We start from the raw sequence: 16724 nt of genomic DNA on the forward strand, positions 1-16724 counted from the left end.
TTTCTACCTCTACCCCCTGCAAACCACTTAAAATGTCAGTTTTTTCCTTTATTTCATTTAACTTTTTAGACCTTCATTTTTCACTCTCTTTCATGACATTTTTGGTATGTAAAAAAGTTAGACCCTTTAACAACAACTCCATGAGAAGAAGGTAGACTTTGGGTGTTTTTATATACTTTTCTTAATTGGTAAGATACCTTTCGAGTGATCTTTATGTAATTTTGGATCTAGCATCAACTTGATGATGGATCACACAAGTTGTCTTATGGGAAAGCTGAAAATATGCTAATCAGAGATGAGAAGTTGTGTTTTCTAGCTAATTTTGTTGTCTTGTGGAAAAATTAAAAATGTGTTATTCCTTTAATTTTAGTATTTCATATATGGGAAGAAGAAAGATTTAAATGGTTCTTATTTCCATGCAAGCCATATTTGGTTGTCTTTTGTGTATGAATGACAACTTCAATGTTGTTTTTGGAGCTCCTGAGAAATATGGATGGTGTTTTCCAAATAAAACTTCATGTGATGAGTTGTTAAATTGGACTAATGTGAATAATTTTATAACAAAGTGGTTTCTTAAGGGGGGACATAAACTTTGGTGACTTCCATAGGCTTACAAATACAAATATACGGCATGTTTCCAATTAAAATATTTAGATTCAAGCAAGGGGATAACTATATTGATGATATATTCTCAATTTATAATGTGAATGTACCCAAAATTCCTTCTTTGTTGGTGACTTGATGATATTTTGCAAGGCAACTCAACGGAATGTTGGATACGTACATTCACCACCAGCTTGAAGAGTATGGAGAAAACTCTAGACCTGACCAGTTCACTAAGTGTAAAGTATTTGGAGGCTATGTTTGTCATAGCAGATTAAATTATTTGTCCACCAATTTGGAATTGTCTTTAGGTATATTTCCCTTTGATTACCTTGGAGTGCCAATTTTCAAAGGCAAACCTAAATTGATCCATATTGAAGCTATAAAAGACAAGATCAAGGCAAAATTGATTTTTTGGAAGGATCATTTCCTTTCCATAATAGGTGGGATTCAATCAATGAAATAAATGATCATGGCATGCTTCTTTACAATTTTAGAATATATTCCTATCTATTTGGTTTGTTAAATAAATTAGATAAATGGATTAAATTTTTTGTCTTGATAGGTAACGTTGACAACAAGAAACCTAGTCACATCATCTTAGAGACTCATGCACAATGCAATTGCCAAATATGACAATGTCATTAAAAAGTGGTCTTAAAGATGCGTATAAATGTGTTGTGGCTCTAATTTTGGGAAATTGTTCTTCAAGGATGCATATAAATGCGATATTTTTATTAAAAAAAAAAAAGTGGAATTTAATCTCATTAAAAGAGGGTTCAATGATATTGATGTTCTGGTGTGGTGTGGCTCTACTATTGAGAAATTAATTTTTTTTAATTATTAAAAAATAAAAAATAAATAAATATATTAAAAAATAATAAAAATAAAAAATTACACACGTGACGTCCACGTCAACATTGACTTGGTCAAAATTGGTCTGAGGTGCCATAACTGCAAAAGGGGTAATACTTAGGAGGTTGTATTGTATTTTATTTTGTTAGGGGGCCAAAATTGCAACTTCCTAATACTCAGGGAGCCAAAACTGCTATTAAGCTAATTTTTTTTTTTTTTTTGAGTTCATGCATCTCTAGCCTCCAGTTGAAAACCAAATATTAATCATTCAAAATACTAAAATATATTTAGACCTCTATTGACATATGAAGTTCTTTTAGGATAGGGATCAATCATTTTCATTGTATGTTTAATTTAGATGCTCTACTATCTATCATGCCAGATTTGATTCATGACTTTGATATACAGCTCAAATATATACTGATTTAAATGCATAATGATTTTGGTTAGATTGCATCAATTGCACAACAGAGACTAGAGGGGAACCTAAAACACAAGGGGATTATCATATTAGACTAAAAACATATTATAAAAATAGTTTGAACTTTGAACACCACGTCTTCACTCAAAATCATAAGCTTTAGTTTATGGATGCCCTTATTTATATGTTTATCAATATCTATGTATATTCCATCCAATATGATTAGGCGAGACTTACTAATACTTGATACATCAACAATCTCTCGATCCGTCAAATATGAGACTCTTAACATTAGAATGCACTCCAACTCTTATCAAGCTTGGAACTTAACCAGAGCCAAAAACATTAGGTGATTGTTAGCTTAAGAACAACAAAGAAAAAGTGATTTAAACACCACATATTTGCCAAAAACCTTAACACATTTGATATACAAATTATCTCAATTATATATTGTTCAACACCCTCATCTTCTATCCAATATGAAACTGTCAAAGATAATGCTTTTATCATCATCCCTCTTGATAAGTTGATCTTTACTACTAACAAAGTAGGTGTAACTAGCTGTTTTACCTCGTAAGGAAAATGATGCAACAAAGTGAGGAGTTCCACTGGTGAACAGTGTAGTCAGAAAAATTTGTCAAAGGAAATGAAAAATTGCCTAAGATAGGGGGGAATATAGAATAAGTCCAAAAATATGGTACAGGTAACAAAGACCTGAAACATACTTTAATCATATCATAAAAACTTTGACATGTTGCTTTCAAGACCAAAAAAGAGAAACAGGGAAAGCCCACATAGTTTTAACCTTTTATTCTTTTTCTCATACATTCACTTGTATTCATACTGATTTTTACCTCTAAAAGTTAAATAACTTCAAAGAGTACTTCTTGATAACCACGTTTCCATCACTTGCACTTAGTACCAATTGGTTAATAACCATAATACAATAACTTCTTTTATTTTTGGATGAAAATTTTCTATATATGTACATAGTTCTTGTTTGTTCGTGCCAAAGTCTTTGATTCGGTTGCTACATTTGCATAAAACATAGAGGGTTTGGATTGTGATAGATAGAGAGAGAGAGAGATGGAGGGTAAAGAAATTGGAAAGGGAAGTGATGATGTAGGAAAAGAAAGTGAAAATGAAGAGGTTCTAAAGAAGATTATTGCAAGCCATCCTTTGTTTGAAGCATTGGTTGAGTCTCACATCAATTGTTTGAAGGTAGTTAATTTCGTTTATGTGAAAACAACTTAAATTTATTTAAGAGGTTGACATCTTACGACATATATTTTTTCAATTTTTGATCGCACTGTTTTACTATTTCTTAAATAAAACTTTGTGTAAAGAATAATATAGTGTATAATTATGGAAAGATAGTTTAGGACCACGGTCACCATGAGGAATACATTACTTACAATATTAATTATTAATATATACACAAAAAGGGTAAAAAAGACAACAAAAGGGTAGAGAAGAATTTCAATAGAAAATAGTTAAAAAAAAAAGTCTAATTTCTAATGTATTTTGATCTTGCTTTCACTTTAATTTATTTTTCAAGAGAGAACAAATTAACTTGACATTTTACTATAGCTACGTGTAATATTTCTTTTTTGCAAAAGAAAAATGGATTAATCAAAGGATATATCCAACATGTATGGAATGAAATTAATTATTTATCTTCATTCCTTTATTTCTTAGGTCGGATCTGAGGATGCAAAAGAGTTTGATATAACAAGTGATGCATGGAAGAAATTGGTCAACACAAAGTCCAAAACAACAACTAGTCCAAACAATTCAGAGCTTGATCACTTCATGGTATTACATACATTAATTAATGGTCATGGTTGAATCATTTGATCTCTAAAAACATTTTAATTACTTGTTTTGATTTTAAAAGCTTTCTTCTAATCAAATTTGTTCACTCAATGGTGAAGTTATATGTATTAAATTCTTGTGTGTGTAAAATAGATATTGTGGAACACTTTTTGTGTGTGTAAAATAGATATATAAATTCTTTACGGAGCCAAAACATCCAAATTAATTACTAAGTAACAATTTTTATGGTTAAAATTATATATGAGAAATGATATTTGTACAACCATTTTGCAACAACTTTTTGACAATTTTCTCTCTCATACTCACAATATGTTTTTATTCTCTCTCTTTCTTTTTCTCTCTATTATTTTCAACGAATAGAAATAGAAGAAAATGAAGTTGTCATGAAAGTTGTCTATTAATGGTTGTTTGTTCATATATCATTGCTCATTATATATTTACTGCAATCCTTCAAAACTTTCAATTTACGTAGCCATAATGAGAAGTTTTAGTTACATACCGAACCCTCAACCCACATGCAAAACCATACGTACGTCACAACGTATTTTAAACTATGAGTCAGTTTGATACTGTAAAAAAATAAACTATAGCTTGTCACAACTTATGTTTGTGAATAATAATCATTTAAAAAAAATATCATGAAGAGCTTATATACGTTTAAATGAAAAGTTATTTTGAGTAGTTTATTATTAAAACCATCTTTTATAGATTATTATTTTACAAGTGATTTTTAAGCAAGCATAACCTAGCAAAACCATACGTACGTCACAACGTATTTTAAACTATGAGTCAGTTTGATACTGTAAAAATATAAACTATAGCTTGTCACAACTTATGTTTGTGAATAATAATCATTTTAAAAAAAATATCATGAAGAGCTTATATACGTTTAAATGAAAAGTTATTTTGAGTAGTTTATTATTAAAACCATCTTTTATAGATTATTATTTTACAAGTGATTTTTAAGCAAGCATAAACTAGGTTTTTTATTTTTTTTATTTTATAAATCTCTATCTGTAAATTATTGAATACAAAATTCACACTTTTTTTTGTATGTGTTAACCTAGTTCACATATAATATGATTCATTTGTGTACATAGGAAGCATTTTGCATGGCACTGAGCAACCTCAAAGACGTGATTGATGAACCAACAAAAGAAGCAAAAGCTTTCATCAATGCTACGTATATTCAACTGCAGGAACTTGGTGAAGAAAATAATTAACCTGCACCTTGATTATGATAATACTAAGTAGCAAGAATGTTGATGATGGATTATTGCCTCGTTACTTTTTGTAGCTGAAGATTTTCTCTTAATTGTTAGCACGATTTGCCGCTTAGTGCATATTTTGTATTAATGTTTGTTTTAAGACATGAATATCAAATGAAATCTGCCAAGTTATATCGATATCAAGAGAATTACCAAGAACTCTCTTTCTAGTCGAGTGAAATTTACGAGTCTTGCCACTCTACGGGAGATCAATTTTCAAAGTGTGGTACCTATATACCCAACATTATTTCTATGAATTTAATTAGTATGCATTATTGATATACAATTAATTTACGCATGCATCTAATGGTGTATTGTCACGTCAATTAATTAATATAAAAACACATAAGTTGTCATATTTGTTAATTGACGTGACAACGCAACATTGGATGCATGTGTAAAATAACTTTACATTGTCAATGTATACAAATTAAACTTTATTTATATATTTTTGTGTTAACCCTTTGGTTCTAAGGGAAAAAGTCCTTGATCATACAAAGTTTGGTCGGGAGGTAAGTAAAGTCTATCCAAAAATTATTTCACCAGAAAATCGAACTCATCAGGTTCTTCTAAACAATTCGTCATTTTGTAAAGCTTGTTGTAATGCTCCACAATTGATGTTTTTTTTTAACAAATCAAAATGAAATATATTAACACACTAAGTCATCTTCCCAACATCAGAAATGCAGAAGAAGACAACAAGAACAACACTTATTTAAAATAGATCATCCACGAGTACTAGTAGAACAAAATAAAGATAACAACTAAGTTGTTAATCCCATAAACATCAAATGATTAGTCAACCAATGATTAAGATCAAACATTAAACATGGATTATGTGCTTTCATCAACCAGTTTAACCTTATCAGCCAGCTTAGTTGGCGTTTCAACCTTTTGACTAAAACAACACTTATTCATTTCTAACCCACTTGGGTGTCCTGGTGGTATTGGCTTTGGACTTTGGAAGTATGCTCTTCCTCGAGGTCTCAGGTTCGAATGCTCTTCAGTGTCAATTTAAGTGGGCTAATTTATAATTTTTTTTTTAAAAAAAAAACTTATTCATTTCTTTGAAATCACCCAAACACATGCAAGCCATATAATGTGTATACCACGCCTTATTTTCTTGAAATAGCTGCCCAACGTAGTAAATTCCAGTGTCAATTTAAGTGGGCTAATTTATAATTTTTTTATTTAAAAAAAACACTTATTCATTTCTTTGAAATCACCCAAACACATGCAAGCCATATAATGTGTATACCACGCCTTATTTTCTTGAAATAGCCGCCCAACGTCGTAAATTGCAACAAATGAGCGGTCAAAAGAGTCGTTTGTAAACATATGTGATGAAGCTTTCTGTTTGATTGTTTTACCTAGTGCCGTTTGTAAACCGAGAAATGATATTTGAACATCCATTTTTCAACAACTTTTGTGACAACTCTCTCTCTCATACTCTCATTGTACTTTTATTCTCTCTCTTCCTTTTTCTCTCTATTGTTATTGTCCAATAGAAAGAGTGGAAAAAGGTTGTCACCAAAAGTTGTTGGAAATTGGTTGTCAAAATATCACCCCTCTTATAATTAATATTTTTGGACAATGAATTTTATAATTAATATTTAATAAACATCTAACCTCTCCAACCGAACACTTGAACACAATTAATAAATGGGTATCAACAAATATTTTATATCATTACGTTTTAAAATTGTCTAATTTTTGAAATATTTAATGAATTTAATTATAAAAAAATAGGTAAAGGTCCCTTAAATTAATTTCAATTAACAATTTGGTCCTTTATATTTTTTATTGCAATTTTACCCTTTTAGTCCATTTGCATATGGATTTTATGTTTTAAAGGACACATATGTAATTGTGCCTAAAATATACTATTTTTTGAAAAATTCAAAAAATAATAATAATTAAAACATGAAGAAAAAAAAAAACATAATTTAAAAATGATGGTAAATTACATACACTCGTTTTAACCATTGTCGTTTCTTACTTTATCATTTGAAAATCATTTATCATTTAGACCAACCCGAATGGTTTTTTTCTTTCAATACCCTTCAACACCCACTTTTTCAATTCCCAACACTCCACATCATTTTCTCTCTCTTATTCAACACTCATTCAACTTTTACCCTCTCCAATGGTTTTTCATTCAACACCCTACCCCACCACTTTTTATTTATTTCTTATTCTTATTTAATTTTTGTTTTTATAATTACATAAAATTATAATTATCGATTATAATTAAATTAAAATAATACAATTAACAATTTATTTTTTAGTTTTTTTGAAAAAACAAAAATTTTGTAAAATAATTTATTTTTATTAGGATCCATTTCACTAAATAAAGACTAAAACTTCAAAAGAAAAGCTAATAATAAGATTAAGAGAGTGAAAAACTTGGTTTTTTTTTCTGTGTCCAAATCAAATGATCCAAGTCTCCATTTGTAGAGAAAAAAAAATCACAAATTTTGGTAAAAAAAAATAAAAAAATTATTTGCAATGAAATAATTGAGTCCAAAACATTAAGTTAAAAATCGAAACAGCCAATCGTGTTGCACCACGTGTCCCATCTTTATCCACAAGAGATTCTCTCTCCGCGTCCACTGACGCCACACGCGCCCTGTCGGCGCATGCATCTCACGCGCTCGCTTGCACAAAACCAAAACGCGACGCGTGGCAAGGCCGGGTCAGAGTTCAACTTGTTGAAGGCATTCATCATCTCTTTGCTCCACATCATCTTCAACACTCTCCCTCCAATGGTTCAACATATTGAATCACCCTTTCAATAGGGTCATTGGACATGGTCTGACATCAAAATCTGACAACATCTCTAAGATAAACCTGATCAAAGAATCATGGATTGTAACTGTGTGAATATTCAGACTTGGTCTGTGAATATTCATACTTGGTCTGTCCATGATCATGTTTTTGATAATCATGGTTACTTATATATGTTTGATCATGTCTTTTATTTTGCTGCAAACATTTATATTATTTGTTTTTTTTTTCAATTTAAAAAATTTAATTCCAAAGATATGGTCTAACGATAGAAAGTCAGATTTTGGAGTCTAAAATATGAAGAAAACTTATAAACATGTTACCCACTAATAACATTACAAGTGGATTAAATGATCCACGTCAGATTCAAATTGACTTAAATCATTGGTTTTTTCTAGATTACCTTTGAAGAATGGTGGGTAATTTAGTGCATGTATACCACTTAAAAATATGAATGTTTATTGGTTGAGGTAAATAACCCACCACTCTTTTATGGGTAACTCCCTTAACCTTCCGTATTATTCAACATTCTAAATTAAATTTTTATTCTCCCATTATGCGATTATTAGGCAATGAAAACCTCTCTAGTAAAACTGGAAAAACACAAGTAACAGTGGGATTGAATTCATTAGAACTCGGAAGAATTCAGGAAAACAAATTATTTGAGATTACACATATTACAAAGTTGGAAGATTCGTATTTACTTTAAAAAAAAAAATCTTTGTTGTGCATTACTTGGTCACTTGAAAGCACAACATATGATCATAGTCTTGTTAAAGAAAAACATAATACTAGAAGCAAGTATTGGGTGTTTTAAGACAAGGATTTTAGTGTACAAACTTTTTATTAAGTAAAGTTTTTAATTATTCATAAAAACTTGATACAATTTCAAGAAATTGTTAATTCCACATTGTCATCATGTTATAGAATTTTCGCTCGTGATGCTTCTCATGATGAACTATCTTGATATTGCGTGTGACAGATTTTTTACATAGATTAATTAAGTACTCGAATAGCATGGCAGCAAAGGATACCAACAAATTGAAAAAGTTGACAGCTACACTCAACACCTTGATCTTCAGAGTTGAAGGTAACTTTATGCTATGAGGAAGATGATATGCGATATAAAAGTGGTAGAGTCTAACTATGAAATGAGTCAGAAGATGCCATCATTAAAATATGAACATCATGTTATTGAGAAATGCAAGAGATGTCTATACACCAACAATATTTCTCTTGTTCACTTACCTCAAACAAGTTCTGCACGTATCTTACCAAAACCAAGATTACATGATTTAACATATTCCCCACGAACAAGAGAAATATTGTCGGTGTATAGACATCTCTTGCATTTCTCAATAACATGATGTTCATATTTCAATGATGGCATCTTCTGGCTCATTCCATAGTTAGACTCTACCTCTTTATATCGCATATCATCTTGCAATCTCTCAAAATTTCTGAAAAATTCTAACACATTAAAGGTAGGCTTCATGTAAAGCCTTATGTTTTATCTTGGTTTTCGAGTGTCAAACATTGATTACGTTTGAACCTTTTTAACCTTTGATATCTCATTTTTTCTTGGGAAGGGAAAAAAATAAGCAAAACCCTTGAGAATCGAGGTCCGGGAGTTGTTTTCGCTACGGGAAGGTGTTAGGCACCCATAACGACTATAGTATCCTATAGGAACCGTCTTTATTTTCTACACGCGCGCTTTATTTCTAAATGCTATTTGAAAAGTGATATTTGCACCTAAGAGTTTACTAAGTCAAGAATTGGAGGGAGAAGAAAGCGTTTGAATTTTTGTTTTATTTGAATTGAAGGAATATTGTTTCCTTGCCTACGTACCCTTTTAAGGGATCAAATCCACCGTAGTTCTCTTCCAAAAATGTTTTTTGTTTTTGTTGGTTGATTTTAAGTTTGAAAATTGGAATTTGAAGAATGAGAGAGAGGTCTCAAGGGCATAAGGTTGTAAAATTGTGAGGTTTGATTAGTGATTTTTGGAAAAAAAAAGTCAAGTATGATTAATTTTCATTGAAATTTGATTAAGAAAATAAAAGGAAAATACAATGGGATTTTGATCCCAAGGTTTATTTAGAAAATGATTTGGGTGATATTGTTCACGTTTATTTGGAAAATGATTTTTCTAAGTGTAAATCCTAGGCATTCATCTAAACATTCAATCCTAAACACACATCTAAACATGCATATCCTAGCCATACATCTAAGAAATATCTATGTGATGTGTGTGCATGTGTCGGTGCTTGTGTCAGTGTACATCATTAGAGTCCATAGTCCATATTACATCATTTCCCTACATACACACTACTTCCTTGTGAGAACTTAATCCCACACAAATGAATTAAAAGTAAAAGAAATGTAAAGAAATGGGATGAGAAAGTGTGATGGAGAATATGCTTATGATGTATGAAACATGGGACAAGAAAATGTTAGTAGCATAGGGTAATATCAAAGAAAATAAAGCAAGTGAAATATCAAGATAAAAGCATAGAACACTTCACAAAATAAAGCCAAAAAATGCAAAAATATGGCTAAAATTTACTCACAAAATGCAAGAATCCTATTGCCTAAAATTCTCACATTCTAACACATTTTTCAAAGGCTTAGAATCAGGTCTTAAAATGAGAATTAAGGCAATATGATGAACTTGACATTTTTGAAGTAAACTTAGGCATATTTGCATTATTTATTCACAAATGTAACTTGTAAACCAAGCAACTAATCAAGATTCACACACAAGCATCAAAATTATGTACAAACAGTAGCTAAAGATTCATAGAATCATATATCATGTATATCAAATAGTCATCAAGAACATAGAATGGAATTGAGCAAATTTTTAGAGGTTTTTTCATATAAAATCAATAAATAATGCAAGAAAATGTGTTAATATTTTTTTTTACAAAATTTTCAGTGAACAAAATGCATAGAAACATCACAAAAATAACAAGGAATATACATGAAATTTTTTAGAATTTTTAAGGGATTTTTAAAGCTCAAGAACATCTAAAACTTCACAAATTTAACAAAAATAGTAAACAATTAACAAAAATAATACCACACATATTTTTATCAAGATTTAACACATAAAAATATCACAAAAAGGTTAAGAAAAATATCAAAAACATATGGAAAAATTTATGGAATTCTTATGAGAATTTTAGGCAAGGCAGGGGTTCCAATAGCAAGAAAATCAGTGCATATAGCAAAAAAAACAAGAAGACGAAAAAAGAAACCCAGGCCCAAGGGAACATGGATCATGGATCATCCAAACGCATCAGGGGCGTTGGACTGATCTAGGTCAATCTAACCCTAAATCTGATGGTCCAAACACAGGGGAACATGTACTTACGGTGTACGCACGTACATAGGATTAGGAGGAGGTATATAAACCAAACACAACACATACACACTCATTTTTAACCCTAGTTCCTTCTAATCCTCACAGCCGTTCCACTCTTCTCTGCTTCCAAACACGTTAACAGATGGACTCCCTCTAAACTTCTCATCTCTCAAATCGTCTTTCCTCTTTTCAAAATTAAACTCTATTTTCGAAGAAGATGAACGGATTGGTATAGATCTACGAAGCTCTTCACTGATTTCTCCATTTTTAAACCTTTTTGAAAAACTAAACTTCAAGATCGATGGATCTATGCCAATCTGTGTCCTCACACATTCTTATGAACGAAACACGTACACAGCTTTGAACGATTGAATTTGAAACGAAAGGAAAGATGAGAGAGTGATATTTACCTCGTTGGATTCACAGAAAGACGAAGGAAGGAAAGCTTCACGTAGTTCGTTCTTGCTGCTTCTGGTAGGCGAGATCGAACTGAATGTAAATCGGTTTTTTCCTTTTTCTTCTTCGTGTTCTGTGAATTCGTTTTTGGATCTTTCCTGGAAAATCTTGTTGAACTGGTGTTCCACTTCGTTCCCTCTTCTTCTCGTTCTGCCTCTGTGATCGCACCAGATTAGTCCTTGCGACGAAGTGGTGCTCGAATTGCAGAGCTCGGCGTTCGATGATGATGATTCAACATTGAATCTCTGAGAACCGAGCTCGTATTTGTGTTCTGATGATTTCTTGATGAATCATCGATCGGATTTTGTGGATTTGTGTGGGGAATTGGTTGAATCAGTGACGAATTGTGATGAATTTGTCACGGTTGTGTTGGTTTTGGACGGTTCTGGAGGTGGTTAGGGTTATGGACGATGATGATTCAGTTATGAACATTCAAGAGTGTTCTTGAATGTTCTTGAGACTTTTTGTGATTTTGGTGGTGTTTGATCCGAATTGGAGAGAGAGAATGATGAAATCTGTTTTTGCTGAGTTGTAACAGAATGAATAGTGGTTGTGATGATTTGGCCTGTGACTGGGCTTTTATAGGTGATGTGTATGATGACTGGACCAATGAGAAAATGCCATGTGGACTGGACTTGTAACTAACTTTGACCAACTTTGACCTGCAAAAATAACAAACTAAAAGGACCAAAATGCAAATAAGAAAACTTTAAGGGCTAAAATGCAATTAGTAATAATTTTTAGGACTAAAATGAAAATAAAAAATAAAATTGAATTAAAATTGGTAAAATGGAAAATAACGTAAAGTGAAACGATTAAAAATGACAAAACGGACTAAAATGAACCAACTACTAAATGAGGTACTTTAAAGTAACCTCTCTCTGTCAAAATTTCGTGTGAAATGACCAAAATGCCCCTGGGGACTAAAATGACTCGAAACGTCTCAGATGCAATTTTAAAATGGATTTTATCATGAAATTAAAGCAAGAGTTTATTCAAACCAAATGAAAAGACTCAGAGACAATTTTAAGAAATTAAACAGAGTTTTTAACACATGAAAAGACTAAAATGCCCCTAGGGGCTAAACTGACTCAAAGTGACTTCAAATGCAATTTTTGAAATGGATTTTGACATGGAATTGAAATAAAGACTTATTCAAGCTTTTTGAAAAGACTCAAACAACTTTCAAGGACTAAAATGAGTTTGAATGCAGGAAATGACTAAAATACCATTTTTCATGAATTTTGCAAGTAACATTGAAATAAAATGCAGAGAAAGATGCAATTGATCAGAGACAAATTCAAATAACTTGAAATGCAAGAAAAGAAGAATTGAGCTAGTATTTTTAGGTCCAAAATTAGGGTATAACACCTTAAACGGCCATTAAAGCTCTCACTTAATTGTGTTGGTGTAGACCGGCTGAAAAATTGTGTCACCCATATACCGAAGCCCATTTTTCCTTTTTTTCTAAAGAAATCTTGCATCCATTTATTTTGGCGAAGATTATGCTTGTCAAGTAATGACTCCCAAGCATTCAGAAAATCATCCTCATACTCGAAACCATAAATGCAACTTTGCAACTCTAGCAAAATAATTAGATCGTTGAAAGGCATGATTAACATTCTTTAGTGCATTTTGAAATAAATGCCACAAGCATAAACGATGACATGACTCGGGAAAAACCTCTGAAATTGCCTTTGCCATTGCAGGATCTTGATCTGTGAAAATTGTCGTCGGCTTTTTACCACACATAGCTTTAAGAAAAGTCTTGAACAACCACTCAAATGATTCAGCTGTGTCATCATATAATAATAATGATGCACCAAATAAGTTAATAACACACTTTCACGATGATGATTAAATCCAACAGACGGAGCAAATGGTCGTAAACTCTTATTAGTGCGACACATTACACCTCCAAAATAAGCATAATCCAAAACCATTTTAGCATCATCTCAAAAGATATTTGTTATTAGATTATTAACATCTAGTTAAACTTCATAAAAGAATGATGAATTCTCTGTTTGCTTTGATTTAAAATAATCAAGAAGAGTATATGCCTCACCTTCCTCCATTTCCTTCATCCTCTTCGAATACAAATGATTGCGAGCGTGAACATAAATGACGGGTGGCCCGATAACGGAAACCTGATAACAGGTGGCCCAAAGAAACCTGATATGCCTCCCCTTCCTCCATTTCCTTCATCCTCTTCGAATACAAATGATTGCGAGCGTGAACATAAATGACGGGTGGCCCGATGATATGCCTCCCCTTCCTCCATTTCCTTCATCCTCTTCGAATACAAATGATTGCGAGCGTGAACATAAATGACGGGTGGCCCGATAACGGAAACCTGATAACAGGTGGCCCAAAGAATTGTGAAGAGGCTCTGATACCATCTTAGAAATCGTGGTTGGGCCTAACACAACCCCACAAAACCGGCTTGTGAGATGAGGATTGCCCCCACTTATAAACAAATTGTCAGACCAACTCCTAACCGATGTGGGACTCTTAACAACCAACGTTTTCTCTCCCTCCAACTTGTCGACTAATGAACTCAAAATTAGTTTTTGTCGTATGCCGGACCGGTTCGCCATTTCAACTTCAGTAGCTTAAACGACAGAAACTTTTCTTTGTGACATCATTCCCTCACCCTAAATTTATTCTACCAAAAATTATATATTTACATTTTTATTTTAACTCCAGTCCAAAATTCAAAATTGAAATTTAATTAAAATTTAATAATTCATTTCAAATTTTAATTTTTCAAAACAGTTGACCTCCATGTTGGTTAGAAATGATTTCGAAAATTCTACTCGGCCATACAAAGGTGGTGGTACTAATTTCGCAATACTAATTAACGTGCAAATTGTTTTGCTAATTATATCATGTTTTAATGTTGCAATTTCTACTCCTCAGGTAGTAGTATCTTAGCTTCTCGTTACTAGTAGTATTTTTACGTTCTTTTTTATTCATAAGAACATGAAGATAACATCAATTTATTTGTCATATTGTTTAAGCTTGATTAGTATTTAGTAAATAAACCCTTGGTTATAATTTTTTATTTTATTTAATACCAAACATTCTAGAAACCTTTAATTCTTGTAAGTTTTATTGGAATTTTGAGGAGGCAAAGATGCAGAATTCGTAGTTCCAAATCCAAAACCATATGAGAAATGGAGATATGACACCATTTGATAATATTGAAGTGTTTGGTATAAAGTTCAAGGCTGAAGGAGAAATATTTGGTGTAAATATTATATCATTATCAAACGAGTAAATAGGCAATTTCCCCCCCGAAATTGCAAGGTTTGTCAAATACCCCCCTGTAGTTAACGAAACATCAATTACCCCCCTGAAATTGCATAACGTTAATCAATTTACCCCCTCCGTTAATTTTTCTGTTAACTGTTTACGGTTATGATCAATTACCCCCCTGAAATTTTACACTTATGTGCAAAATGCCCCCTGAACTTGAAAAATTAAAAAAAAATTGAAAAAATTCTGGAAAAATATTAAAAAAAATTAAAAAATTCTGGAAAAATGAAAAATCAATAAAAAAAATTGAAAAAAAATATTAAAAAATTCTGGAAAATTGAAAAATTAATAAAAATGAAAAAAAAACGGAAAAAATTAAAAAAATCTGGAAAAATTAATAAAATCTGAAAAAATTTAAAAAATCTGAAAAAATTAATAAAAATAAAAAATGATTAAAAAAAATAATCTAATAAAATGAAAAATAATGAAAAATAAAAAAAATTCTGATTAGTATATATGTCGAAATTTCGAAATTCTGGAAAAAATGTATTTTTCGAAATTCTAAAATTTTGATTAGTATATATGTCGAGCTTAGGTTTTTTCAGTGTATTTTTTCCCTTATTCTCGGTTTATAAATACACAAAAAGTTCCCGACTTAAATACACAAAAATTCCCGGAAAAAATACTAATGAAAATTTCGAAATTTCAAAAAATACATAAAAAACCTAAGCTCGGTTTATAAATACACATATTTTTCCCTTATTCTCGGTTTATAAATACACAAAAATTCCCGGAAATTTTTTGAGAAATACTAATGAAAATTTCAAAAAAATTTCATTAAAATTTCATTTTTCCAGAATTTCGTTTTTATTTTCGAAAATTTAAAATTTCATTAAAATTTATTTTCCAAAATTTTTATTTTCGAGAATTTCCAGAATTTTTATTTTCCAGAATTTCATTAAAATTTAAAATTACGAAAATTTCATTTTTCCAGAATTTTAATTTTTTTAGAAATTTTGAAATTTTAGTTTTTTCCAGAATTTTTTCATTATTTTTCATTTTATTAGATTATTTTATTTTTATTAATTTTTCCAGATTTTTTAAATTTTTTCAGATTTTTTTTATTTTTATTAACTTTTCCAAATTTTTTTCATTTTTATTAATTTTCCAGAATTTTTTAATATTTTTTTTCAATTTTTTTTTATTGATTTTTCATTTTTCCAGAATTTTTTAATTTTTTTTAAATATTTTTCCAGAATTTTTTCAATTTTTTTTAATTTTTCAAGTTCAGGGGGCATTTTGCACATAAGTGTAAAATTTCAGGGGTGTAATTGATCATAACCGTAAACAGTTAACAGAAAAATTGACGGAGGGGGTAAATTGATTAACGTTATGCAATTTCAGGGGGGTAATTGATGTTTCGTTAACTACAGGGGGAGTATTTGACAAACCTTGCAATTTCGGGGGGGAAATTGCCTATTTACTCTAATTACTTGGTGTCCCACAATCAACCAAACTCCATTGACCTATATCTTTGGGAGTGAATTAGCTCACTAGCGAGAATGGTGTGGATGAACCACTACAAATCTATGTGTTCTTTATCACTATCTCTTAACCCTTTTAATTTCAGTTGTTTGATTGATTCAATTTGGGGTTTAGAATTATTTTTCTAAAACCTAATTTTTGATAGATTTGATAAAACCCCAATTAAGGGTTAAATCGTAAGAAAGATTCAACTTCATCAAATAGGTTCTACGAGTCCATATTTTTTCTCACCTAATTGAATAAGTTGTTTTTTTTTTTACTTAAATGTTAATAATTCAACTTAGTCTTAATCTAGGTTTTCACAGGTTTAGTGCTTATTCAAACAAGTGAT

The 16724-nt window shown here is 30.9% G+C and overlaps 1 protein-coding gene and 1 pseudogene across 1 annotated transcript; one reads left to right on the plus strand and one right to left on the minus strand.

The window, feature by feature from the left end:
- Window positions 1-2858: 2858 nt before the first annotated feature.
- KNATM (KNOX meinox protein) lies at window positions 2859-5092 on the plus strand. Its single transcript, XM_085746280.1, has 3 exons — window positions 2859-3100; window positions 3578-3694; window positions 4816-5092. The coding sequence occupies exons 1-3, from the start codon at window positions 2966-2968 to the stop codon at window positions 4936-4938; spliced, it is 375 nt and encodes a 124-aa protein (XP_085602406.1). The 5' UTR covers window positions 2859-2965; the 3' UTR covers window positions 4939-5092.
- A 3674-nt stretch (window positions 5093-8766) lies between these two features.
- On the minus strand, window positions 8767-13989 carry LOC146953358 (protein FAR1-RELATED SEQUENCE 5-like; annotated as a pseudogene).
- Window positions 13990-16724: the final 2735 nt, after the last annotated feature.

The sequence above is a fragment of the Medicago sativa genome, chromosome 1 (genome assembly GCF_051527215.1).
Source record: "Medicago sativa cultivar Bolivia chromosome 1, Bolivia_mono, whole genome shotgun sequence".
Lineage (NCBI taxonomy): Eukaryota > Viridiplantae > Streptophyta > Magnoliopsida > Fabales > Fabaceae > Medicago > Medicago sativa.